The 26,835-nt window shown below is 54.3% G+C and overlaps 2 protein-coding genes across 2 annotated transcripts; both read left to right on the top strand.

The window, feature by feature from the left end:
- Positions 1–1,313: 1,313 nt before the first annotated feature.
- Positions 1,314–11,703, top strand: PNP (purine nucleoside phosphorylase). Its single transcript, XM_076349074.1, has 6 exons — positions 1,314–1,336; positions 4,664–4,833; positions 5,145–5,248; positions 6,658–6,833; positions 10,336–10,526; positions 11,486–11,703. The coding sequence occupies exons 1-6, from the start codon at positions 1,314–1,316 to the stop codon at positions 11,701–11,703; spliced, it is 882 nt and encodes a 293-aa protein (XP_076205189.1).
- A 7,175-nt stretch (positions 11,704–18,878) lies between these two features.
- CALB2 (calbindin 2) lies at positions 18,879–25,229 on the top strand. The gene is made up of 11 exons (XM_076349466.1): positions 18,879–18,969; positions 22,172–22,248; positions 22,459–22,548; positions 22,647–22,727; positions 23,645–23,701; positions 23,806–23,883; positions 24,032–24,087; positions 24,294–24,333; positions 24,442–24,495; positions 24,743–24,814; positions 25,096–25,229. The coding sequence occupies exons 1-11, from the start codon at positions 18,879–18,881 to the stop codon at positions 25,210–25,212; spliced, it is 813 nt and encodes a 270-aa protein (XP_076205581.1). The 3' UTR covers positions 25,213–25,229.
- The last annotated feature ends 1,606 nt before the right edge of the window (positions 25,230–26,835 follow it).

Raw genomic sequence — 26,835 nt, forward strand, 5'->3', positions numbered from 1 at the left:
ACATGAAGTATCTCTCTCTCTAAAAATGCCCGAGTTTTTCTGGCTGCATTTATTACCTTGTTTGACTTTGAAGTTCTCTGAGAGAGTTTCCTGGGGCAACCAAGGGGATGTTTGATGTGGAGTCTTCAAGACCAACAAGCAGACATGAATAATAATAGATATTATTAATAAGAATAATAACAAGTAATAAGAAATACTATGAGACCTGAAACTGGTGTAGCCCACTTTTCTAAGTTGTTTTTTGTCTGGCTGATTTGTCTAGGAATTGACAAGCTCTGATGAAGGTTTTCTCCCTTCTTTGGATATTTATAAATTCTACTCCCATATGGCCTTTCTGGATCTAGTAAGCTGTAAGTGCCTATTGTAGCTGTAGCCTTCCACCTGGGGCACGTAAAGTCTCTACTCATCACCAATTTTCATAATTTTTTCGGCATTTGATTGTCTTGGAAACATCTATGGCTCTGTAAATGTGGCTCACATCAGTTGTCAGGATCAGACCCTGTTGCATGGACAGACACATATGACGAGGTAGTTTTTAGGTTTGTTTTATGTGGAAATAAAGCTTAAATTAGAGGGGCAGATGGTGGGGCCCCTGACTTTTTCCCATGTCTTCCATAACGTAATCAGCTGAACAGAGGTTTAGCATATCTGAAGTCAGTATTTCCTTTTGAGATGGGTGAGGCAATTAAACGTGAACAAAAAAACTGGGGGGAGCTAATGGGGGTGCTGCCTCTGGTTGCCATGAAAGATTGGGAGGAGAATGATGTGAGATGTGGAAAAGTCTCGTTGCTTGTTGCAGTAGTAGGGGGTGCAGGTCATCTTGCAGAGTCTGCACACACACAGTGAGCTCATGCCACGCTCCCAGGGGTTTGAATTGCAAAGAGCAGGTGACTCCAGCTGCTAGCTGGTTCCCAGTTGACGCAAGAGCGTGCAAATCTATGCAGATCTGTTGTCAGCTGCTCCTCTCCGGGAGGCTGCCGAAAAGTTGTGTGCGCGCGTGTGAACTTTCTAGGCTTAATCTGCATTATAAAGTGTGTGTGCGTGCGTGTGAGCTTTCCGCAGAGCTCTAGAGCATATGTGTCATGGGGGATGAGACCAGAAAAGCAGATGTCCTGAACATGCCCCTCCTACTCGGGGATTAGAGATGCTCTGGGGAAAGCGGAGAGAAGCTGGGACACACCTCCCTGACTCACCGCCAGAGACGGCAGCAGCTTCTGCAGGTTCAATGGGCCTCTGCTCTTTGGTCAAATAAAACCCTGCAGCTCCATTTCCAGCAACCATCCCCTTCTTTCGGTTAAGCAGAGAGGAGGAGGATGGCCTATGCTGAGGAAGACAGGTAAGGTGCTGTGAAATAGGGGTTGCACAGACATCCAAGCTAGAAGGGGCTAGCGAAATTGCATCGCTTTTCCTCGCCTTGTTTTCCTCTTCTTACTGGGCACTCAATAAATGTCAGGCAAGTCCTGGTCAGAAGTAAACACCTTATTAGTGAAGAGGAATCTGGCCATCTGCCTGTGTCAGGTGCTGGTATTATGAAATATGGCAATGAGCAGGTGACCTTGGGAGAGCTTATGGGCCAGAAGAGGCAAATATCGTGGTGTGGAGAGGCATACGCTGCAAATACGTATGGCGCTATGCCCCTCTGAAACGTAATGTCTGCTTTTTACATGGATTTGCTTTCAACCAAACCTAGAAGCACAATGTGGGTGGGGGTTTTTTCATGCAGTAAAAGATCTGTCATCGGTGACAGTCCTGTGTTTTGCAACAGATGCGTTTCTCCAGTGGATGACAGCAATCACAACAAAGGGGATTGTGTTTTCAGCTGATCCTGTGATTTAATCCAAAGTGATGCTACCGAGCACTATTATTAGGTGTGCATTGTTGGAGACAGAGTAGCTAGAGGGGGCTTTGTGCTACATGTATTAATTCAGGCTGTCAAAAAGCTTGCACAGACCTCGGGCTCATGCAGTCCCAAGCTAAATGTTGCATGTGGTGACCCACAGGTCAAACTCCCCCTCCGCTCCCGCTGAGCGGGTATCTCCTTCATATCCAGGAATTATCCGTGCCTGCCGGTCCCCTTTGATGCTGTGCATCCGCAAGATTTCTGAAAACTAAATACCGCAAGCAGGGCACTGCAGACTAATTTTGGCATCACCGTGCTCTCAGCACTGGGGACAGCTCTGGTCCGTCCAAAGCCTTTGGGACGGAGAGGGCTCCGCAAGGCCCCTGCGCACCCGCTGAAGCTCCTTTTGGGCAAGAAGTATTACGCAGCACTGCAGTTTTACTTCTTTGGATAAGAAATATTTTAACGTCTTCCGTTTAGAAGGAAAAAAATTCCCTCAAACTCAGCACAGCTCAGTCAATCCCAATGTCTTCAGCAGACATGGAATCAGATTCATCCCACATTCCTAAATTTTCTGGGAATATGGGAATAATATCCATTTTTTAATTTATTTTGCAAGGGTGTATGCACCTTTTAAAAAAAAAAAAAAAAAGGGGCATTAGTGGTCAAGTGGAAGAGCAGATCCTGGTGACCTCGTTCTTTTCTCATGCCTGCCACAGGTACATCAAAAGCTTGGGTATTACATTTAAATTCTCTTGGTTCCCTCTGATTTCTAAACAAGGATTACAGTTATTCAACAGAAAAATTGGGGGGGGATCGTTCGTTAATCTATGTAAAGCACTTTTAAAGCTTTTCTCTGGGAGCAAGGGATGATACAGGCAGTCAAGTGTAGGCTTCATTAATGTCACTTTCATCAGTTTTGCTTATTTCAGGAGCTCATGGTACACTTGGAAAATTCAACAATATGTTATGGTAAATAAACTCTTTCTCATTTCCAGACTTCTCCTTTGAAAAGTATTTCAGCTGAATGACTCTCTGTTTTAATTCATGAATACAGAAGTCATTTCTTCTCACTGGATTGCAGGTTTATGACGTACTCGGGTATTTTTGACATCATAGTTTGTATCTAGGAACGTAAGTTTGATGTATTGGACATTGGACAGGAATTATAGCAGAAGCTGGAGAGCTAGGAGATGAAAAAGCTCACAGAAGATACCTGTGCAATAACTACTTACCTTGTTGGTATAAAGGAAGAATAAACATAGAATTGAGATCCTTTAATTGAATATCTGATACTCCAGTTAGAGGAACCAGTTGTATACTGACCGTCAAATCCTGTTCATCAGTGGTCTGACACCCCCTGGATCGTAGAGCACCACTTCGAAAGCTTTTCTCTATGTCCCCTGCAGGCAGCAGAATCACAACGTGACTCAGGTTTGCACCTCTGAAATCAAGAGACTTGATTCAAAAAAAAAAAAAAAAGAAACATTGATGAAGCAGACGGTGACTGCTTATCAGCATCTCCAGTCAATTTTACATCACCTTCAACCTCGCGGTATCTGATTCTCTCACCCCTTAATAAGCAGATCAGCTTTTCATATAGAGAACCTGTTGCCCCTGCCTGTGTTGGTTCACTCCGTGACCTAGTCCTCTACCGTATACAGTCATTAATTCTACTCATCAATGGTAACGATTGAGTTGCCACCAAGAAATGCTATCAGTACCCTCGCTTTTGAAGAAGCTTCCAATCAACCTTGATATTGACTTTCAGAAGATATCTGCCTTGTCCTATTGGAAACAGGATTATGGGATTATTCTGCTATTGATTGTGTTTCAAAACTGTGATTAATGCATGATGAATACTGGACTGACAGGCCAAAAAACTGAAGTCCTCTCTCTTCCCATGAGACAGATACACAGCAGGCAGTGTAATGCCAACTTCTATCCCACCTTCTAGCAATGTGCCTCAGCACTGGATAAGAAATATTCTTTGCCAAGCTATTTGAGCAGCCCCCCTCTTAAATCAGACAACATAAGCCCAGGAGCCCGGATTCCTGGTCTTAATTTCTGTTTTGATGTAGACTGATGTCACTGGGCCTCTCGCCTAGGACGAGACTGCAGGTGTGACCTCCTGCCCACCCTGTGGGAGAGGAGAGGGTGAATGAGATCTCCATGTTTAGCTTCCTGTACTGAAACCACAAGGTATTGAGGAGGTGGATGTCTGAGATGTGTTATCAGCCCCAGAAGGAAGCACTGGGAGCTGATGGCACTCAACGCTTACAAAGATTGACTTCTCCATCTCTGTAGATGATGCTTGCCCCATGTCCCAGTAGTCCACCTATTGCAGAGGACAATGTCTACTCCTCCAGCAGCACAGCATCCCAGCTGTGCCGTACAGGTGCCCTTGGACTTCCATCCTCTTGTATTTCCCCATCACAGGTTGGACATCCCCGTGCGCACACATATATAGGCTGCGATTTCTCAGTCTAACGTGCTTTTGCATTCCTTCAGTAACTCAGGAGAGACCGGAGCCCATCAGAAGCAGGAGTGGTTATGCCTTGTGATGTTTCTGTGATCTAGGTATCATTAGCCATTCTTCCACTATAGAATGAAACCGGCAAAGAGGTTTCAAATGATTTGCCTCTGGCCAGGAGTAAAAGACATGAGATTAAAAGTGAAACATCTTCAATAACAGCAGTGGGGCTCCTACTATTTTAGTCTTAACGAATTTTTTTTTTCTTTGCACCTTTTCAGGACTTCTGTCCTTTGAAGCTTGTTCTTTGGATGGGTTGATAGCCTTACTGACATGTTCTCCTTTTGCAGAAATAGCTACGAGGTGTATAAGGAAACAGCGGATTGGTTACGCGCCCGTACCGTCCAGCGCCCAAAGACCGCCATCATCTGCGGATCCGGACTGGGAGGTCTGGCCGATGTGTTGGATAACAAGACAGTCTTTCTGTATGAGGACATCCCTCATTTCCCACGGAGCACAGGTTAGCGCAACCCAGGGCATCAGCAACCCATCCATCGGCAGCCTGCAACAGCCTGTTACAGTGAGATAACTCAGGTCAACGTGCACCACTTGGCATTGGTCTGCAGACTGGTTCCCTCAGTGGTGAAATGTGTGTTCACAGTAAAAAAAAAAAAAACGTTCCTATTTCTGCGCTGTGGTATTTATTTAACTTTCAGCTCCCGGTTTCGCAGCGCTTGGCCCCGCTGTAATGCATAATCATCAACTGACAAATCCCTCTAAAGTCGAAGACCTCAAGACCTGTAACTAAACTGACACTCTATTAATTTCCAGTTGCGGGGCATGTTGGCCGATTGGTGTTTGGGGAGCTGAACGGACAGCCCTGCGTGTGTATGCAGGGACGCTTCCACTGTTACGAAGGATACTCTGTTGGCACGGTGAGTTCTCCTTAAGAAAATCATTCACGTAGCGGGGGGATATGTTGTAAAAGATGCAAAAGTGACTGCTTGCTTTGATATCTAGCTGCAGGAGCCTAGCTCTTTCAATGAACTTACATTGCTCTTGCAATGAATCTTGCTTAGATTTTAGTTTTCTCCCCAAAAAAATAAAATTGGGAGTTCAAACCAAGAGGTAGGGAGCTTCTGCTGGGTGAAGCTGATGCTGCGCAGCCACACAAAGGGGCAAGCCACGCTATACTCGCAGGGCAAAACAGTATATCCTACAAGGCAGATTAATTTGCGTGCTTTAACTCAGTCATTTTAATCATGATTTAAGTCAGCAACCAGGAAACGCTGAGTGATAAGAATATATCTATTTTAATCTTCTTTTGCATTTGTATAGTTTACAGCTTTTTATTCCCTAGAAAAAACTCCCTGGCTAGTGTAACTTGGTATACCCTCCCAGTTAACATATAGAAGTATGAGAATATTTGTATTTATGTTACCTAACAGGCATGTATGTACATTTCTGTTAGAAAACACCAATAATATTTATTTACTGGCGGATAGTTTTGTGTGTTCTTTTTTATTTGGATAGCCTTGATATTTTGCTTGTGGCTGAGGTCAGTTTGCCTTTGGATATAAACTGCAATACTTGGCACCACTCAACTTTTTGTAGAGCAAAACTATTTTAAACGCGCTTGATGCAAAACTAAGTTTAGCAAAACATGTTTGTCTATTAAAATTATCTCATTTCTTAAAGAAGTGACATCCATAGTTAGGACACTTTCTGCTCACAGCTTTAGCATTTTGGAGGTAGCAGATATCATCCCAATTCCTTCCTGACTCGCAAAAACTTTTTTAAAAAAAAAAAACTTTTTCCAGTTCCCAATTGTTCCTTAACTTTGGATGAGCAGGTCACTGAAGTGAACTACCGTGAATAAAATGAAATGAATAAAATAATCTCTATGCTTCTGTGAAATGCATCGTTGCTGTAAAAAGCTGGTTTATCAATTACACTCAGTCCATGTGCATAAGTAGTTACTTCAATCAGCGCAGTGGTTTGATCTCTGTAAGACCTTGGCAGCGAGGAAAAATTATCTGCATATTCTTTTTGTACCGCATTTATTTGACCTTAGTGCAACTGTAGGAAATGTGGGCTTGAATTTTAATGGTGTTCATTTCAAGATTAGTTTTTAATATGTTTAAAAAAACATTAAAATTCTTTCTATTTAAATTAGAGGAAAATTTGAAACTGGAAAAAAAAATTGTTTTGTCTCCTTGTAGCCTCATATAGACCCTTCTCTGCATCATGTAAGCTGTCCACAAGTTGCGATACTACAAATGTGGTAGTAGTAGCTGTCTACAAATTGCGATACTCATTGCGTATATGCCTTTGGTTCTTGCAGGTCACCTTTCCCATCAGGGTCTTCTTTCTCCTGGGGGTGGAGATCTTGATTGTCACAAATGCTGCTGGGGGACTGAATCCCCACTTCCAAGTGGGGGACATCATGTTCATAAGGGACCACATCAGCATGTTTGGCTTAGGAGGGCAGAATCCACTGCGTGGACCAAACGATGAGAGGTAAGAAGGCATCAGCCCCATGTTACCACTTAATCCTTTCTTTCTCCGGCCACAGGGTAGGACTGCCAGTTGCCCCTGCTGGCAAATATTTACTGAGAGGTAGAGTTTGGCTCCGGGTACCCACGAGGGAAAAGTTAAAGCAATAGCTGTGTGTGCTGTGCCACCTGCCCTGCCTTCCCCAAGCACCTTTCCTTGGTGGTTGTTTACTCTTATAAGCCTATAAGGAGTTTATATGCAAACCTCCAGAGGGTTTTGTTTTATAAAAGTAGGCTTCTGATCCTTCTCCTGATGTGGCCAGCCGTACCGTCTGCTAAAGAGACCCGCTGCTGCCTCTTATTGTCAGTCCTTCTCTCTGATAGTTCCTCTTAATTGAGCAGTCTGGTGAACTGCGGTATCTCCAGCCCGCATTTAGCAACAGCCATTTCTGGTGTGATGGAACTGATTCGACAGAGGCCAGGCAGTAAATTGATAGCAGAGCAAAGATAAAACCTCAGAATCTCCTGATAATCACCCTCGTACCCAGGTCATTAAACTGGGGTGTCTTTGTTAACATCATGTATTCACTGAAGGCATCGGTCTGAGAGGTGGTTGTCTTGGCAGCCTCTTGGGACACCTCTAGATCTACGAGAGTGACCTGCTGCTGGTTGAGCTGGGAAGTCAGGTTTCCTATACTAGCTGTGTAGCAGGATCCTTAACCTGTGGACGGTGCACAGACGGGCTTGTGACACATCTTCACCCCTGGACTGCATTTGCCACCAGATGTAGAGTTGCTTTGAGCAGGAGGTTGGACTAGATAACCTCCTGAGGTCCCTTCCAACCTGAATTAATCTATGATCCTAAAACCCTTCCAAGGCACCATCAGATGGGTAGGGTGGAAGGCAACCAGCACCAGCAAGGTCATAGCACTGGGAGGAGACACGCCAGATGGGCCAGTGTTTACAAAAGGAAGCTCTTTGACTCTCAAATGGGGCTAAAAAGAGCGTGAGGACACATCCCCTGGAGATTCAGGCTGAGCAAAGGAGAGCACATCAGGCAGTTCCATATTGATATGGAAGCAGTAAAGATCCCGGGCTGTCAAGAGTCTTACGGCAGGAAAGAAAAAGACGCTGCATTGTGATAAGGAGGTAACAGTAGCAAGAATTATTTCCTAACCAAACTGGCAGGAGAGAAGCCAGATGAAAGCCAGGTGTGTGAAGCCAGAGGACAAGCAACAGAGGTGGTGAAGGAGGTGGTAGTTTATCAGCAAAGAGTGAGTTTAGATAATAGTTAAATTCATTGTTGGGTTGGTACCTTCATCTTGAAAAAAGGACATGTTTGCAGGGCGGGCATCTGGACTGTCCTGGGACCTTTCCAAAAAAAGTTCTGGCTGAGAATAAGGTGGTCTGCCTGGCTTCCAGTTAAAGTTAGTTCCTTCCTGATGTAACACCGGACCTGGCTCCTGCTTCTGAAGAAGGCTGAAAGGTGCTAGCAGCTACCTCAGGAGAAATAAATGCTGTTCTGCGATTCAAATGGCGAGAGGATAGCACCCATCTGAAGCGGAACATCTTTACGTCTTCATAGGTATTGGTATGAGTTGGAGGAAAGAACGGTCAAAAGCACAGAAGCCACGTGGAGGAGTGTTTAAAGCTCTCTGGACTTGCGTAATCGCTCAGGAACAGTAGGAGAAACGCCAGCCAAACCATAACTGCATCTGGACAACGTTCAAAGGCAGCATAGCTGTCTCATTGCCTCCCAAGAGCAGCTTCCCGGTGAAGACTGCAGTGCTCTGGGAGGTGACTTTTGTACTGCTGACCGAGGCATCAAAATGGGCAAAAGGTCTTTATGAATCAGCTTTCAAAGTATTGCAGAGCTTTAGCTGAGCAAACTTCTAAAATCCAGTCCAGCTCAGCCACCAGGAAGGATTTACCTAAGCGCAACAGAGTAAAACTAGGGGCAATGAAGTGATGTGGAAAGGGAATATACTGCAAGAATCTGAGGATTTAATTTAATAAATTAGAGATCGGCTTCTGCATTGCTGGCCATCCTTCAGGAAAGAGAAGCAATTTTCATGGTGATGAATACTTATTACCTTAGACCAGATGGGAAAGTTTGTTTTTTATTTATATGATATTTCAGTGTTTATAAACATAAATAAGCCACCTACTACTCTAAACATTCAGCTGGAAGAACATGTAAACAAGCAGGAGCTTTAATAGCCTAGATGAGGGACGTGGTTCACTTCTACTGAACTGAGTTGGTGAACACGGCTGGGAGTTTATTTTCCAGACTTCCTCAGCAGCAGCACACCGGTCTTTGCCATCTGCTTCTGCTCTCCTTGAGTCAGTGGTAGGATTTGCTCGGTCAGGAGCAGGGCTGAGCTGTTACCCTAAGACCCAAAGCAAGCAAGAGACCCAGCCTTGAAGCACAGGATGAAGGCTACCTAAAATACCGCCCTGGCGCTCCAACATGTGCTGCTCTCCCCATTTCCCTGCAAGGGAGGACACCTAGAATGGCATGCTGTTGCCTAACTGTAGACATCTAATACCATCTGACACTCTGCTCAGTATCCAATACCCGTTCCCTGGGGCTGGCAGGTGCAATATAAGACCTACAGGATGCGTGCATGCTCTGGAGAGGCAGCTGAGGGGCAGGCAGAACCTACTGGGGCATCTCAAATGGGCAATTGGATTGCACTTCTGTCCTAGAAGAGCCTCCAAGCTTGTACTTGGTGTGATCTTGCCATGCCAGGAACCAAATGCAGAACTGGATGCTCTTTCCTGGGATGTATTTTCTGACTAGCAAGCTTTGTTCATCTGCCTTCCAAAGAAAGTCATTCCTTGAGGCCCTTCAAATGAGACAGTAAAGGGGAAAGACTCAAATCTCACGCGATTTGTCCAGTGCATCCAACTCTGATTCTGTTTCAAGCACGTGGGTGTTAACGCGGTGACAGGACAGCCCTTGCTGTTGTGGTACAGGGCATCCCTCTTCGTGAGCCTGGTTTAGTAGCTGCCTGCTGTGATGAACCTTAAATGTAGTGTGACCGATGCTCCATCCAGCCCTGCTCAAACTCCCTCACTGGGATGATCGTTGGGACTCGGTGCCGCAGGGAGCCTGTCTGCAAGCTGTTGTGCAGGAGAAGCAAAGGGCAGCAGCTGTCTGATGGACAATGTTTAAAAGTCACCATGGGCAGTTACTGGGGAGAGAGATAATTGACCATCAGTGCTCTCTGGAGACAGGAGTCCTTGGAAAGACCGTTCCCGAAGGGTTTGTGTGGTAGTAACGTGGTGCCAGACCTTCCAACAGCCGTGACCTCTACATGCTGAGGGTCTCGCGTGATTAGATCTAGCAGGAATGTCATGATGGCAGAAGTAGCTGATGACGAGGCTGGGATGAGAGAGATTGCATCCGTGGCAGGTCTGCCCTTAACATTTCCCTTTTCTCCAAAGGGTGAGCATCACTGAACTGATGGAGGGAAGGTAGCGCTAGCAATATCGGCATGGCTCTGCCCTTTACTGCCTTGCAGGTTTGGAGTGAGGTTTCCCTGCATGTCAGATGCTTATGAACAAGATCTGCTCGGCCTGGCGATGGAGAGTGCACAGGAGCTGGGCTTTCTGAGCTTCATCCGAGAAGGAGTGTACTGTCTGCTGGCCGGTCCCTGCTATGAAACCATTGCCGAGTGCCGTGTGCTGCAGGCGCTGGGAGCGGATGCTGTAGGTAAGCTGGCTGCGCTGGGCTGGTAGGGTTGGTTGGGCACATGGATTAAACAGTTAATTCTGCTCAAGGCTGACTTTCTTCAGACTTTGACTCTCTAAGTCTCCTGGGCCTAGAGAAATGAGCTCTGTGTATTTCTGCTTACTTCTGCAGTGGCTTAGTGCAGCTCCTAGGATGGATCTGCAGAGAGTCTGTGTGCTTATGGCTGCCCAGGACAGGGGTCCCAGCACAACGTTGTGCTTATTTCCCAAACGCAAATCTCCCATGCTCAGATGGCTCGACTTCAGCAGGACTGAGTGGGGCCCAATCAGAAATAAAGCCCTTTTTTCTATTATTTTTTTAAATTCTGACACTGTAAGGATTTTCACTGTGCCTCTTCCCTACAAAGCAGCCCTCCGTAAGAGTCTTGGTTGTTTAGGGATTGGTAATTATGGAAATCTTCCTAACTGCATACAAAGAAGGTAAGCGTTATCATCCATATCATTCCTCCAGCTTGACCCCTGCATCATTGAAGCTGCTCATGGAAGTCTGTTCATTAATATCTGTGGATTCATCGTGTGAGGAAAGGAGCTCAGCTTCCCACAAAACCGTTTTTTCTTTGCGATAGCTTTTTTAGCTGAGGAAGAGAAGAGCCAAATGACACAGCACAACAGTGCTGCTCCTAGCAAGGCTGCAAGCAGTCTGACACGTCTTGGGGAGAGAGACGTAGTGCGCAGGAATCAAATGTGGGTGGTTTATTGTGCAGAGCAGGGTTGTAAATGTAGTGCTACAACTATTACAGCCTTACAAGTATCGCAGCCTTTAACTATTACATCGCTCAGAAATAGAGCGCTGTGGGGGAATGAGACGGGGGAACGAGACAAGGGCATGCGCTGAAGGTAGGATCGTGGTTTGCAGCCTTGGAGAGATCTTGTTTTGGTGTAAATCCTGACTCATCCTAGTCCTTTCCTCTCCTACCGTAGGCATGAGCACTGTCCCAGAAGTAATTGTAGCCAGGCATTGTGGCCTCCGAGTCCTTGGGATCTCCCTCATCACCAACAAAGTGGTGATGAGCTACAACAGTCAAGAGAAAGCCAACCACGAGGAAGTGCTGCGCGTCTCGGTGGTCCGGGCTGAAGCCCTGCAGAAATTGGTCACTCATCTCCTTGGCAAGCTGGGGGAAAGCACAAACTCTCCGTGACCTCCAGCCGTTTATCATTCATATCGTAAGGCGTGAACACCAGCAAGTGCTGGGGGAGAGCTGTCGGTGAGACTGTCCCCTTCTGCTGTCCTGATTTTGAATAGACCTTTTGATCTTTGTCCCTGTGCTTTAGCTGGTCAGGTGCAGAGGTTTGCTTTGAATTTTGCCAGAATGATCCCCTTGTTAGTAGCCAGTGACCAAAACAGCTTTCTGGCACTTAAACAGGGTCTGACCTCTGGCAGATTCCCAGCAATGTCAGCAATGAGCCCCTCGGTAACGCGAGCTCCCGCTCCCCCTCATTCTGCTGCAGAGCGTTTGGTGTTTCTCGCCCATGGTGCTGCCTCTCTCAGTGCCGTACCCTCCTGCCCTGAGTCTTCGTTCCCCCGTTGCACTGCGCCGTGAGCCAGGTTGAGAGCTGGTCTCGGGGCTTGGTGCCTGCTGGGCATGCTTTGGTGGGACCTGATCTGCAGCCGATGGAAGTCCACAAAAAGACTCTGCGTTTTGGATGAGGACCTGGATATGTAAAATGGGCTAGGCTGCAGAGCAGGCAGATTGAAATTCATTTTACAGCTTTGAAAACCACTGCCTCCCCATGCACGGGGTTGTGTTCCCTCACCACCCCTGAAGGTCTCGCCAGAAAGCCCTCTCTCTGCTCACTTCTTGCCTCTTCAGGACCAGCTGCAGAGCTCGGTAGCTGTTTGCTACAAAGCAGCATGCCCCCAACACCCTCTCACACCTCTCCGCTCTGTTTCCAGCCTTGAATCACTATTGCCCTGTTTTACAGGGGGTGAAAGTCCAGCTCAGGTACCAGGCACGACTTGTCCACGCACGGTGTAAAAGTGGCCAAGCTGGAAACAGGATCTAGGTCCAGCTCTGCCTGGTTGTGTTCCTTCTGTTTCTGGATGTTTCGGAGATCAGCAGCTTGAGCCACTTGCACTGGAGACGGGTTACCTTTTGGTGTCCCAAGACAGAGAGATCAGTTTGACCCAGTGTTTCACCCCCGCTTTTGCTCTGCTGCAGTCCCTGCAGCAGACGTTGGAGCACCAATGGTTTGTGGAGTTTAGTGATGTGAAATTACAGTGGAAATTATTTGGAAAAGGTCTGATACTTTCCTGGTCCTCTTACATGAAGAAATTGAGCCTAGCAGTGAGTAAAGGACAAACAGGAGAGGCCACTGTGCTCTCTTTTACCAGCGTGCCGATGGCCTATCAGGGAAGGGTGACTACTCACCAGAACGGTGCATTATTCATTGTTCCCCAAAGGTCAAGCTGAGCTGTGGATGCAGCTGGATGTGAAACACTGACTGTAATTATTAGGTAGCCTTTTTCCCTTCATTTATCTTGGAGTTCTCTATAAAGCCCATCGCTGTCACAGCTAAATGTTTTCAGTTGGCACAGTGGTCTGAACTGAAGACACCCAACTGGTCACGGAGAGCTCCCAGTCTGCCTTCCTAAATTTAGTTGGTCAATTGTTTACCACTGATGCTCACTCTCCGTTGCAGCCTTCAGCCTGCCATGACATTTCTTCAGCTCTGGGCGCAAAAGGACATCGTGGCCTGGTGATTTTTTTTTTTTCTGGATGGGTATTTGCTTGAAGCCCTTCATGCTGCAATTACTGGTGTCAACTGCTGTATTACTAATGGTGCAGATGTTGCCACCAGGAGGGAACAGAGTTGTGCTGTGTATGCCCTCCGTGAAAAGGTAGCACTTCAGGCGTAGGAGAGATCTTGGGGTGGCCACCCCATCCCCTTTACTTACCTGTGGTCAGTCCTGACAAACATCTGCCCAGCCTGGTCTTGAGGACTTCTGGAGGGGAAGGATTCGTTGCCTGCGCTCTACTGGACGAGTCACTTGTTCAGCAGCTCCTGGCACTTGGAGGAGCCCTCTGAGACAGCAGCTCTTTCCATTTGGTGGGTCTGACTGTCAAGACAGTCTTGGAGACCAGCTTTGGTGGTAATACGCAAAGGGAGAGACTCCAGCTCCTTCTCCCACAAGGCTGTTGCCTTTTCAGGTCTAGCAGGGGTGAATTGCTTGTCAACGGTGTCGGCAAAAGCAGTGAAATATGAAAAGTGGCAGATGCACAGAGCAAGAAGGAACCACTTTCACCTGCTCCCTCTTCAGACTTTGTCCTGTAACAAGCTCATTGGTACAAGAGAGAGCAGATAATTTCCCCTGCCTAGAAAATGGTGCTTCACATTGATCTAATTAATACTTGGTAAATACAAAGTCTCTCAAGTGCGAGTGGAAGACAGCTGTGCAGCTAGCTGTAGCTAGAGAGCAGCCGGAGTAGCTAAGGCTGGGATTTCAGCAGGCTCCATTAATTAATCAGAGTCAGGCTGGACTGCAGTGTGAAGGGAAGCATCCAAAAAATCTGCTGTTGTGATGGTACTTCTCAAGCCAGGCTTGAGATGATGAGGAGCTTGGCAGCAGCGCCTGCTTTCAGTAGGCTGGGCGTGCTCCTCTCTCCAGCCACACCGGCGGCAGAGCGTGAGACCCAGACCATGCACTTGTATCTGAAGACAACTTAAAATTTAACCTGAAAATCACCATGCAACTAAATCTTTGGCAAATGATGCCTGTTTTTAAAGAAATGCCTTCTAAATAGCATTTGAGGCCTCTAACAGTTGGGGCTCTTCTTTCTGCTGTCTGAGGTTGAGTTGGAGGGCTCAAACTCGGCATGAACATCCCGATTTTTGTCCCTGCAAATGACGAGAGGGGAAAATGCCTTGGGCACTTTGGAAGGGATCTTGCTCATGCTTTGGGAGAGAGGGGGAATACAATTAATGGGTGGATTCGTCTGATTTTGGAGATACTTCTGATCCGCTATTCTTCCTTTTTTTTTTCTTTTTTTTTGCTGCTGCTGAGTTGCAAAAGGCTGAAATACAACGGTGCAAGTGGGTGAAGATGTGTGGGGAGGACATAAACCCTGCTGTGATCCTGAAAACAGTGTTTTTGTTTGCTGCACCAGTACCACTGGTTAGAAAGGAGGGAGTCGCTTAGCTGTACCCCCTGCATCCGATCCCTGGGCTGGGGGACAGTCCTGGGGGACCAGAGCACCCAGGGCTCAAAGCTCAGGATAGTCAGGACCAACATTTAACCAGCACTTTGCACAGGTATTTCTTAACCGATCCCGCTGGGCTGAGGACCTCTCAGATGGAAAAAATACCAAGAACCAAAGGGCCTCAACGAACTTTGGAGCAGCTGAAAGCTACGATGGGCTGCAGCGGTATCAGTACAGCAAGTCGTCTGCACCAGAAGCAGGACACGGTTTCCTTGACGCTGCTCACCGGACATCGTGTGGGACGTGGCACTTTGGCATGCTGAATCCTGTGCCTTTTATTTCGTGCTCTTAGTGCTTTCTGGCAATGTCCACGGCTGAAATGAGTAGATCGTAACACAACCTCGGCTTCCTTTCGCTCCCGTACTCTATGCCACTTACCTACTTCTGAAATTTAGGCTATTATGGTCATAAGGATAAGCTGGAAGATGCATGAAAAGCTAAAAAAAACCCCAAAACCCTAGCAAGTAGAAAAAGAGAACCCCAAACTGCGTGACTGATCCTGGCTTTTTCAGCGCTGTGGTTAGCAACGAGCTCCGGTGCTGCCTGGGCAGTGAATGCTACCAGCGCAGGCGGTCCCACGCTGCAGTGCCCCTGGCAGGGGGACCTGCGGAAGACCTGTGTTAGCGCGGGGCAGAGCTGGCACAGCTCCTCCTCTTACAGCCATGGTTCCGTGAGCCCATTCTTTGTGCCAGCCCGTTCCTTTTCCTTGCTCATCGGTCCAGAGAAAACTTTTCGGGTGATGGGGTCCTGCTGCTTCCAGTCCCCTGGAGAAGATGGAGATGTTATGTTGACGCCTTCATGTGTGATCATGTAAAAGCGTGATGTCAAGAGGAGAAATCTCTGATACAACCTTTGGCTGGACCGTATCGTGAGTTTTTAAGTAGAGATCTCTGCTGTTATCTGAGAAACAACCCTGCAACCTCCCAAAAAAAATCTGATTGTGTGATCCATCCCATTTCCTTTGCAAGGCTTGGTTTCCCATACTCCTTCTTTTACGTGAGATTCACTGTTTTCACTCTTTTCTACATAAAAGTAAACCAAAAAGCTTTTAAAAAAAAAGTGCTATCTGTCTCGGCTCAGCAGCTGAACATATGCTTTGCCTTCAAGTTATCAAAATTCCCTTAGATGTTTCTCTTTACTGAAAACCTGCAGTTGAATTAAGGGGTTTCTGCTATGGTGGGGTTATTTTTTTCCCCAAAAGCTTTAGGTCTTCACTGCAAGGATTTCATATGCTAGAAAGAATTAAACTCTTCCCTGCCAGGCTGAATATGCGGAGCAAGAGGGAGTGATGCGGTACAGGTCGTGGCAGTTGGCTGATTTCAGGTCGTTGCTGAATTAAAGCCTGACTCTGTAAGCAGCGTGATGGTCTGTTATTTCCAAAGTCTCACAGCATTAGAGAGGAGTTGGTTTAAGAGCCAGAACATTGGTGAAGGCTGGAGAGGACCATCCAGCCTTTTCTCCTGCAGGGGGGACATCCTCTCCTGCCATGCCCGGAGCCTGGACACCCATGCTGGGAGGTGGCTTTAAACAGGAGAACAACCCCCGCTTGCTTTCCTCGCCCGAAGCTTCGCAGCCTGCTCTGTGAAGACTCTTTTTCTGAAAAACTCTTTTTCTCAATCTTAGCAAACCCCTTCCTGGAGCAATGAGCCCTTCTTGCCCTGCCAGGTACTTTGCAGAGGCGGCTCGAGGAAGCGTTTCCCCAGGGATGGCGGGGAGCGGGTTCAGGGCGCTGCCGGAGCCCAGATTTTGCTCCCAGGTGCCAACTTGGAGCAACCTTGGGTCTTCATCAGCAGGGAGGTGGGAGCAGTCCTGGAGCAGTGCGACAGTGCTGGGCTGTTGCCCCAGAGCCATCCCCACTGTGGGCCGGGGCTCTGCTGCCCACGGAGTGGGTGATGGACCAGTGCTGGGGACTGATGTTCCCCTGTGCCTCTTCCCCCCCCCCCCCCCCCCCCCAGCCCGGGCCCACCTGTGGACACGTCCCTAAACCCAGACCTGTGGAGGCAGCGAGTGTCCGCTCTCGGCCCCCAGGAAAACTTTGCTCTGGAAGGAGGGGGACAGTAAAGCAATGGGCTCTGCTGGGGAAAACTGTGCTCCAATAATGGGAAAAGGAAGCTTTTTGGGGACTCATCTCCAGGACACCCTTCAGTGTCTCCGTGTGTGCTTGAAGGCTGCGTTGTGCAGCAGGGAGGAGGAGGAGGCCATCCCGCTGCTCTGTGTCCCAGCGTGACTCTCCTCATGGGATGCTGGCACAGCATCTCCCTTCCCACACCCGGAGCCCGGCGTCCTGCCCTGCCCCAAGGTTAAAGCCAGGCTCCTCCGGTCCCCAAGCCTGCTCCCCCTGCGACTTGGGGGGAGCGCCTCGCACCCCCTTTTGTCCCAGCCAAGGGACAAAAATAAGAGGCACCAGCACCCGGCAGGATGGGCAGTCCCCCTGATAACTCCCCGCAGCTGTCTGCCACCGATTACGTCCCTGCTCTGCGCACGTCTGAACTTTCCTGCCTTCTTCTCATCTTTAATTAAGCACTTCTATCAGCCGAGCCTTCTTGCTGGATCTGAATTATATTTTTTTTTCCCCCGTAGCCATGGCAACGCTCCCCCTGGGCAGGCTGCTCTGGAGCCGGTGACAAACCCCACGTGTGGCTGTTTGTTTGGGCCTGGAACTTTCCCTGCCGTTTGGGAAAACTTGGGAAAAGAAAACCCGCCACCGAGCTGGTGGGCAGCAAGGGGAGCCAGGGTGTGAAGTGTTGCTGTTCGGGGTGAGCATCGCTCCCGTCCCTCCAAGGAGACCCCCCTCCAGCAGGGATGGCAAAGCCTTGATCCGAGGGTTCCTTGGTTTTTCCTCCGAAAGACGGGCACGGCATCCGGGTTTTGTGTCCTCGCCTCAGCCACGGGTCACGGGCGACGGCCCCGCTGCGGCCATCACGTGGTCCCTCGGTGGCAGTGGCACCGGGGCTGCCTCAGTCCTGCTCCTCCCGCCCGGACCAGCAAATCATGAGCCGTGAAGCCGCCGTCAGGAGCCCAGTGCGGCAGGGGGGCAGCGACAAGGCGCACAGATGCGGTGACACAGGGCGGGGATGCGGTGACAGGGGTAGGGCTGGGTGACGTGGATGAGGGCTGGGTGACATGGGGAGGGCTGGGCGGCATAGGAAGGGACGCAGGGACTTGGGGAAGGGATGGAGTGACAGGCAGGAGGAGCTGGCGGGCCAGGGCAGGGTGACAAGGCAGGGCTAGGTGTCAGGACAGGGGTAGGTGACATTAGGCAGGGCAAGTGACATAGGGCAGGGCTAGGTGATGGGGCAGGGCTAGGTGACGTAGGGCAGAGGTAGGTGATGGGGCAGAGGTAGGTGACATTGGGCAGGGGTAGATGACATAGGGCAGGGATAGGTGATGGGGCGGGGTAGGTGACGTCAGGCAGGGCAGGTGACATAGAGCAGGGATAGGTGACAAGGCAGGGACAAGTGGCAGGGCGCGGGCTGTCCCCCACGGTGCCCAGTGCTGCCCCCGCCTGTCCCGGTGTGCCGGTGTCTCGGTCCCGTCCCCCCCGCGGTGCCGGTGTCCCGGTGTCCGTCCCCCCCCCGCAGTGCCAGTGTCCGGGTGTCCCGCTGTCCCGGTGTCCCGGTCCCCCCCCCCGCGGTGCCGCTGTCTCGATGTCCCGGTCGTCCCCCCCCCCGCGGTGCCAGTGTCCCGCTGTCCCGGTGTCCCGGTCCCGTCCCGTCCCCCCTCAGTGCCGGTGTCCGGGTGTCCCGCTGTCCCGCTGTCCTGGTCCTCCCCCCCCCCCCCCGCGGTGCCGGTGTCCCGCTGTCCCGCTGTCCTGGTCCTCCCCCCCCCCCCCCCGCGGTGCCGGTGTCCCGCTGTCCCGGTGTCCCGGTCCCGTCCCGTCCCCCCGCAGTGCCGGTGTCCGGGTGTCCCGCTGTCCCGCTGTCCCGCTGTCCCGGTTCCCCCCCCGCGCGGTGCCGGTGTCCCGCTGCCGCTCCCCCCCCCGCCCCGTGCCCGGCCGGTGTCCCGGGGCAGCGGCGCCCCCTGGCGGCGGCGGGCGGCGCCGGCGGCGGCGGGTATAAAAGGCGGCGGCGGGCGGGCGGCGGCGGCAGCGGCGGCGGCGGCGGCGGCAGCGGGAGATGGCCGGCCCGCAGCAGGCCCCGCACCTCCACCTGGCCGAGCTCACCGCCTCCCAGTTCCTCGACGTCTGGCGACACTTCGACGCGGACGGTCAGTCCCGGGGCGCGGGGGACCCGCCGCCACCCCGACTCAAAACCGGCGGGGAGGGCACCGGGCTGAGCGGCCCCGGGAGCGCGGGGCGGGGGGGGGGGACACACGACGGAGAGTCCCCGGGCATCCCCGTCGGGGGGAGCCCAGAGGAGGAGGTAGAGCCTCCGCCGCCGCAGCCCGGGGAAAAACGGAGAGCCCCCGGGGCGATGGAGAGCCCCCGGAGCGCGGCCCCGTCGGGGGGAGCTCCGGGATCGGGGAGACGATCGGCCCCCCAGGACCTCCCTGTCGGGAAAGGCTGGGGAGCCCCAGCACCGGACCCCGCCAGGAGCCCCCAGCCCGTGGGACGTTGAGCCCAGGGGTGCCCCTGCTCTCCTTTGCACGTCCCCTGGGTGCCGGGTTCCCCGAGAGCCGGGGTTCGCTCGGGGCTGGTGTCACCTCTGGGTGCTGGCTGGGGGGTCCTGCCCTTCCCGGGGTGCCCCCTCCCAGGAAACCCTTGCCCACCCCCTGCCCACTCCATCCCCCTCTGCCTCTGCGGCGCCCCATCCTTGGCACCTGGGTTGCCTGGAGGTGGGGGGGGCAGTGAGGCCACCAGCCTGGCCTCAGGGCCACCCCCTTGCCCTGGAGGCGGGGGGTGACAGAGCGGGTGTCCCTTGCCCGGAGCGGGGTGAGGAATGGCCCCTCCATGGCTGGAGCGCTCGGTCCCTGCCCGCCTGCTCCCCCAGCCCTGCAAAACCTCTCCCCGGGGATGCTGTGGCAGCAGCCGTGTCAACGGGGATGTCACCTCCCCACGGAGTCACAGCTGGGCATGCCACCCCTGGTCCCCAACGCTGCCAGCCCCAAAAAGGCAGGGCAGGGGGAATGCAAAAAGCAGCATCGTTTTGGTGGGAAAATAGTTTATTTTAGCACCGTGGTGCAGTGAAGGAGGCTCAGCCCGCCGGGAAGAGCAGCCCAGGGGAAAGCTCTCGCCCTTCCCCATGTCTCCTGTCCCTGGGGGGAGGTTTGGGGACCCAAACCCCCCGGGAACTGCATCACGCGGCGTCCCGGGCTGCGCTGCTGGAGTCGGAGCTCAGCCTGTGCTGGGTGCCCTCCTGGCCGCACCGTCGGGGCCCCTCCTGCAGCCCCGCAGCAGCGGGGGACACGGGCACGGCTGTCCCTGTCACCGCTGGAGCTGGCACTGGGGCAGCCAAGGGGTTGGGGAAGGTGGGACGGTCGCACCCCCGTGGGAGTGGGCAGCTCCTGGTGTGGGCAGCTCCATCCCGCTGCGCCCTCGGATGTGCTCCGTCATCTCCAAAACACAGGGGCGGGCACGGATCCAGCGTGGCCCGTGGGCCCCGGGCAGGGCAAGGCTGTCGGGCTGCGGCACAGCGGGTGCCCAGGAGAGGAGGGACTCGGGCGTCAGGGGAGATGGTGGCCTTGATGAGGACGATGCTCGGCCACACCGGGTGGGAGCTCCAACAGCCCCGGCCGCTTCCCTCTGCCGATGGGCACGGGGGTGATGGAGGGACCCAGGATTCATCCCCCTTGGGTGGGGCTGTCTCGCCCAAGCTCTTCCTTGCGCTTAAACCCCTCCGATGGGGCTTCCACCCGCTTCCCCTTAAGCTCCTCACACCCCGGAGATGTCCCCTTGGGTGTCTTTGACGTCCTCGCTTTGCCAGCCACGGCTGTCCCGTGGCTCCGCAGCGCGGGGAGGCTCCGGGGACGCTGGTGCGGCTGCACAGACCAGCCGTGGCTCTCCGGAGGGGATTTTTCATGCCTCGCTGCATGCCGCCGCTCTGCGGACACGGATCAGACCTGTCCAAGCTGCTGCTTGGGGGAAACCAAGCTACTGACCATGGCTTTTCTTGGCGTTACTCTTTTTCCTGGCTCAAAACTCTGGCTGATTTTTTTTTTCCCCAACTGAATTCAAAGGAGCTTGGGGCTCTCGCGCACCCGCAAAAACAAAGCCCCTGGGAAGGGCAGTGGAAAGCCAAGCCCCTCTGCGGCTCACACCGGCACCCCGACACCGCCCGGGCCCCTCATCCCCTCCTGGGAGGGATGCTGCTCATCCGCCGGGATGCGGCCGTCAGCGAGGAAGGTGCCCTGGGACTTCCCCAGGCGCTTCCAGCCGGGATGTGGATGGGTTATTCCTAGCCTCCGCGTTGCAGCGGGGAGGAGATGCTGCAGGGGAGCCTGCGGGTGACGATGCCGGAGGCGGCACAGAGCAGGGCACCGCGATCCAAGCCTCCGGTGGCTGAAATGGGGAGGGGTTTTTGGGGGGGATGCCCACGAGGAAAAGCCCCGGCTGTCCCTCGGTCAGGCACTTCGGAGGAAAGGGCAGCGTCCCCCAGCTGTGCCCAGATGTTGGTGGGAGGGAGGATTTCTGGCAGCACCGCAGAGCCGGTGTCCTTGCTGCGGTCCCCCGGCTGTGGCATGACCCCGCTGCTTCGGGGTGCACCGGTCACCCCCTCGAAGTCACCGAGGCAGCGACGCACGGTTGGGTCCTGCCTGAGCTGTCCTGCTGCCGAGCATCCCGCGGGCAGGGAAGGGCTGGGGATACCCCGGGTTCCGTAGGAACCACACCTCGGCACCGATATCGGCAGTGAGGGGTGGGGGGGGTACGTGGGACAGGGACCTTTCTGAGCCCCCAGCCACCTCGGAGACCGACGCTGGGCTCCCTGCCCTGGGGGCTGACCCCATCCCCGGGGCTGATCCTGCACCCGGGGGGTGATGCTGTGCCAGGTGCCTTGTCTCCGCGCCCCGTTTGCCCTTGCTGACCCCCGGAGTGGGTCGAGGAGAGGAGACAGTCCTGGTTGGGGGGTGCTCAGGCAGGAGAGGTTTAATTAAACCACCCAGTTACAGCATCAGATGCAGAAAATGCAGCAAACACCAGGATGGGGACAAAGCCCCCTGCGATGGGGATGGGGACAAAGCCCCCTGCGCCCCACAAGCAGGTGCAGGGGACAAGCCTGGAGCTATGCCCGCCCCCCCCCCCCCGGGCTACAACACGCGGGGCTCCGGCTCCCTGCAAATTCAGGCATCGCCGGGTTCGTACAACACTCGGCGTCAGCCGGCGTTTCTTCGCTGCTGCAGTCGCCTCGGAGCCGTGTCCCCGTGCGGAGGGGGACAAGCGCCGCGTCCCCCGGGAGCATCCCTCCCTCGCCTCCCGCCCTCTGACACCGGGGGGGGGGGGGGGATCTTATTGCATTTTTTTTTTCTTCACTAGGAAATGGCTACATCGAAGGCAAAGAGCTGGAAAACTTCTTCCAGGAGCTGGAAAGCGCGAGGAAGGGGGCGGGTGTGGTAAGGGCCTCTCCTGGTTTTGCTGCCTCCTTCCCCCTTTCCCTCCTGCCCGAGGGGTTCAGGCTCACGTCAGCCCTCTTTGGGAATGGCACCGAGGAGCGGGGACCGGGGCAGCTCAGGTTTTGCCGGCTCCCGGCGGTGAGGGAAGGGGGGGGACACTGGCACGGGGTGGGGGGGTTAAACGCTCCCGTCCCCTCTCCTTGCCGGCAGGACTCCAAGAACGACAACTTGGGTGACAAGATGAAGGAGTTCATGCGCAAGTACGACAAAAACGCGGACGGCAAAATCGAGATGGCGGAGGTGAGTGGTGCTGGCCCTGCGCACCCCCGGGAGGCTCGCGGTCCCATCCCTCCCCCCGATGCTCGTGTTCCCCCCCCCGACACTCGTGTTCCCCGCAGCTGGCCCAGATCCTGCCCACGGAGGAGAATTTCCTGCTGTGTTTCCGCCAGCACGTGGGCTCCAGCTCGGAGTTCATGGAGGTGAGCGGGGCGGGCTGTGCCGGGGCTCCCCGCGGCATTCGGTCCCCGGTGCCCGGCTCCACCACGGAGAAACGGTCGGGAGCTGGCATTGCCCAAACTCCCCTGGTCTCCCCCAAACTGTTGGCTTTAACTCAGCATTGGGAGGCGGGATGGGGCATCCCGGTGTGGACGGTGCTGGTTTTGGGGGGAGACCAGGAGTGTGATGAGTTTTCCCAGTCCTCAGAGCTCCCCGGGCACCTCTCAGGGCAGCCGGTCACCTCATCCCGGTCGCCAGGCGAGGTGAGCTGCGGGGATTTGGAGCTGTTTCTGTAAATTCCCCCTCCGGGGTGGTCAGTCCTTAGCGCCCGAGGGATGTGCTGAAGCAGACAACGCTGCCGGACGTGGCTCTGGGCCACCCCAAAACCTCGCCGTGCCCGGGCACGGGGTGAAACCCATCTGCAGGGCGGGAGAGAAATCGCCGACGGGGACCGAAACGCGGCTGGGGGTGGAGGGGGATGTGCAGCATCCCGAGCTGGGGGAGAGCTTGTGCTTGGAAAATGAAGCCAAGGTGGAGGCGATGGCTGAAGGAGGAGCGCCCCGTTGCACAAGGAGGGGGCAAGCAGGGGCTGCTGTTTAACTGGGGGATGCGATCAAATATTAGAGCCTTGCCTGGCACGCTGGGGCGAGGATAATCGCGCTTGAACTCTTGGCGTGGGGCTGAACAAAAGGAGGGCTTGGAGAGCATCCAGCCCTTAGGGGCGACCACGTGGCGGCGGTGAGGCCACCCCGAGCCCCGACCGGAGCTGTGAGCTGACCCCGTCTCTGCTAGGGTGGCGGGGGATGCCGCGGGCGAGGGGTTATGGGGGGGTACACACATGTCGGTGGCGGGAAACGTGGGGCGCAAGCTCACGCTAACGTTGGCGGCGGCTGCTTCGCAGGCTTGGCGGAGGTACGACACGGACCGCAGCGGCTACATCGAAGCCAACGAGCTCAAGGTGGGCTGCGGGCGCGGGGCGGGCTGGGATGGCTCCCCGCTGGCGGGACGTCCCCGCTGGGACAGCCGGGGACGGTGACAGCCAGCAAAGCCCTCTCCTTCCAGGGCTTCTTGTCGGACCTGCTGAAGAAGGCGAACCGGCCCTACGACGAGCCCAAGCTGCAGGAGTACACGCAGACCATCGTAAGTGGGACCTCCGGGCCGGTCCCGGGGGACGACGGCTCTCCCGGGGCAGGGCGGTCCCCCCCTGGGGTTTTCGCCACCCCACGGCGGGTGGGAGGGAAGGGAGGAGGAGGCGACGGGTGACCGGGTGCTGCTTGTGTCCCGGCAGCTGCGGATGTTCGACATGAACGGCGACGGGAAGCTGGGCCTCTCGGAGATGTCCCGGTAAGGTCACGGGCGGCGAGAAGGAAGCGGTGGGGAGGGAAAGACACCCTGAAACACTCGCGTCTAGGAAGAGTCTGCTCCAGCTTCCGAGGAAGACAGTTTTCCTCTTTAATTTGCTCATGTTTCTGAGCGAAAAGTCATTTTGGATTAAAAAAGCGTCTTTTCCGGGCTGCTTCCCGCTCATCCCTGCCCTTCTTCTTTTTCAGACTTTTGCCTGTGCAAGAAAACTTCCTTCTGAAGTTTCAGGTAAAATAAAAATAATAGTTTAAAAAAAAAAAAAAAATCCACCGTTCTTGTTCCCTGCTTGCACCTCCATCCCCCCCTCACGCCTCGGTGTCTCTCGCTGCTGCCCAGGGGATGAAGCTCTCCTCGGAGGAGTTCAACGCCATCTTCGCCTTCTACGACAAGGTAGGGAGCCGGCTCCTGGGAAACTGCCCCAAATAAATACAACTCCACAAAGAACCCCAAAACCCCGGAACTACGTGGGTCAGTTCCCTGCTCTGGTTTGGGGTACAAGCGCTGGGTTTACCCCCGGCTGCGCTGGGTAAGAGTCTTGGGGGGGGCGGGGGGCTCCCCCCACACCCATGCCTGGGGGGCGGGGGGCTTGCGGGGCTCGTGTCCTTCCCCCTGCTGACGTCCCTCCCTCGTTATCCAGGACGGGAGCGGCTTCATTGATGAGAACGAGCTGGACGCGCTTTTGAAAGACCTGTACGAGAAGAATAAGAGAGTAAGCGGGGAAGAGAGGGGGGGACAGAGCCTGGGTGCCCCCCCGGACCACCCCCACCCCCCACCCCCCCCCGGTGCCTCCTTCCCTCTCCAGCGGCGTCTTCCACCTGCTGTGTCCCCGCTCCCTGGGGACCGGGAGAGATGCTGGGTGTCCCCACGGGAGGCTGCGCAGGAGTTTGGGGGGGTGTCCCAGCCTGGGGGTGCCCCCCCTGGGAAAACGGGGTACCCAGCCCCACCGTCCACCCCCCCCCTCACCCCCCCCCTCTTTCCCGTTCCTTGCAGGAGATGAACATCCAGCAGCTCACCAACTACAGGAAGAGCATCATGAACCTCTCCGACGGGGGCAAACTCTACCGCAAGGAACTGGAGATCGTGCTCTGCAACGAGCCCCCCATGTAGGACCCCCGCCACCACCCACCCCACCCCGCGCTCCCCCCCTCCCCAAAAACAAACACAACGGGGGAGCACCCGCCACCGCGGTGCCGGCGTTCCCCCACCAGCTCTTGGGTTTGCTGTAGGTCGTTAAAATCCCACTTTGGGGGCAAAACTCTCTTATTTTATGGGTTTGTTTTTTTTTTTTTACCCCATCCGCCTTGTTGCTTAATTATTTTTTTTTTTTTGGGGGGGGGGGGGGGGTCGTTTTCGTTCGTTTGGTCTCTTTTCTCGTTTACCAAAGAACAGTTTACAAATAAATTCGAGTACTGCTGGACTGGAGCCCCCTCTTTCCCCGTCCCATGGGGGGGCGGGGGTGGGGGGTGGCAGGGAGAGGTGGGACACCCCCCCACACCCCCCCCACACCCCCCCCCCAGCCCAGCCCCACTGGAGACACAGCTGCCGGGTGGGGGAGAGAGCCGGAGCTTTTCGGAAAAGCCCCTATAGAATGGAAGGCGGGGGGGGGGGGGTGGTGGTGAGGGGGGGGGGGAAGTTGGAAAGTCCCTGGGGAGCAGAGCGCAGGCAGGCTGGGGCCACTGATGTCCCCAGCGTGGTGACCGCCGGGGACAGCGCGCTTCCCAGTAACTCCCAGTTACCCCTCCCAGACCCTGGCAAAGCCCCAGGGACGTTCCCCCCCCCCGCCCCCCATTTTAGGAAACCAGTCCCAGGGTGGCGATGGTGGGGGAGTCTCGGTGCCACCTTTCCCACCAGCGGTGGGGGGCACCCCAGTTCCCCCCCCACCCACCCAGTGGCCTGGCACCGGGGTGGGTGCTGGGGGCGGCCGTGCACGAGGGGACACCTGCCCCCCCCCCAGGTGTCAGCGGCGTCGGTGGGAGCAGGGTGCAAGAGCGGGTGGGGGCCGCGGCGGTGGGGTGAGTGCGGTGCTGGGGGGGGAGGGGGGGGGGCAGCCCCTGTACTGCCCAGTATGGCCCAGTTCAGCCCTGTGCAGCCCAGTACGGCCCAGGACAGCCCTATACAGCCCGGGATGGCGCAGTGCAGCCCCATACGGCCAAGTACAGCCCCATACGGCCCTGTATGGCCCAGGACAGTCCTGCACAGCCCTGTACGGCCCCATATGGCCCAGTACAGCCCAGTACGGCCAAGTACAGCCCCATACGGCCCTGTATGGCCCAGTACGGCCCAGTACAGCCCTGTACGGCTCCGTATGGCCCAGTACAGCCCAGTACGGCCCAGTACAGCCCTGTACGGCTCCGTATGGCCCAGTACAGCCCAGTACGGCTCCGTATGGCCCAGTATAGCCCAGTACGGCCCAGTACAGCCCTGTACGGCTCCGTATGGCCCAGTACAGCCCTGTACGGCTCCGTATGGCCCAGTATAGCCCAGTACGGCCCAGTACAGCCCTGTACGGCTCCGTATGGCCCAGTACAGCCCAGTACGGCCCAGTACAGCCCTGTGCAGCCCCGTATGGTGCAGTACAGTCCTGTATGGCTCAGTACAGCCCGGTGTGGCCCAATACCGCCCTGTACAGCCCTGTACGGCCCCGTATGGTGCTGTACGGTCCTATATGGCTAAGCACAGCCCAGTACAGCCCTGTATGACTCAGTGCAGCCCAGTATGGCACAGTGCGGT

Source organism: Aptenodytes patagonicus, chromosome 11 (assembly GCF_965638725.1).
Source record: "Aptenodytes patagonicus chromosome 11, bAptPat1.pri.cur, whole genome shotgun sequence".
Taxonomy (NCBI): domain Eukaryota; kingdom Metazoa; phylum Chordata; class Aves; order Sphenisciformes; family Spheniscidae; genus Aptenodytes; species Aptenodytes patagonicus.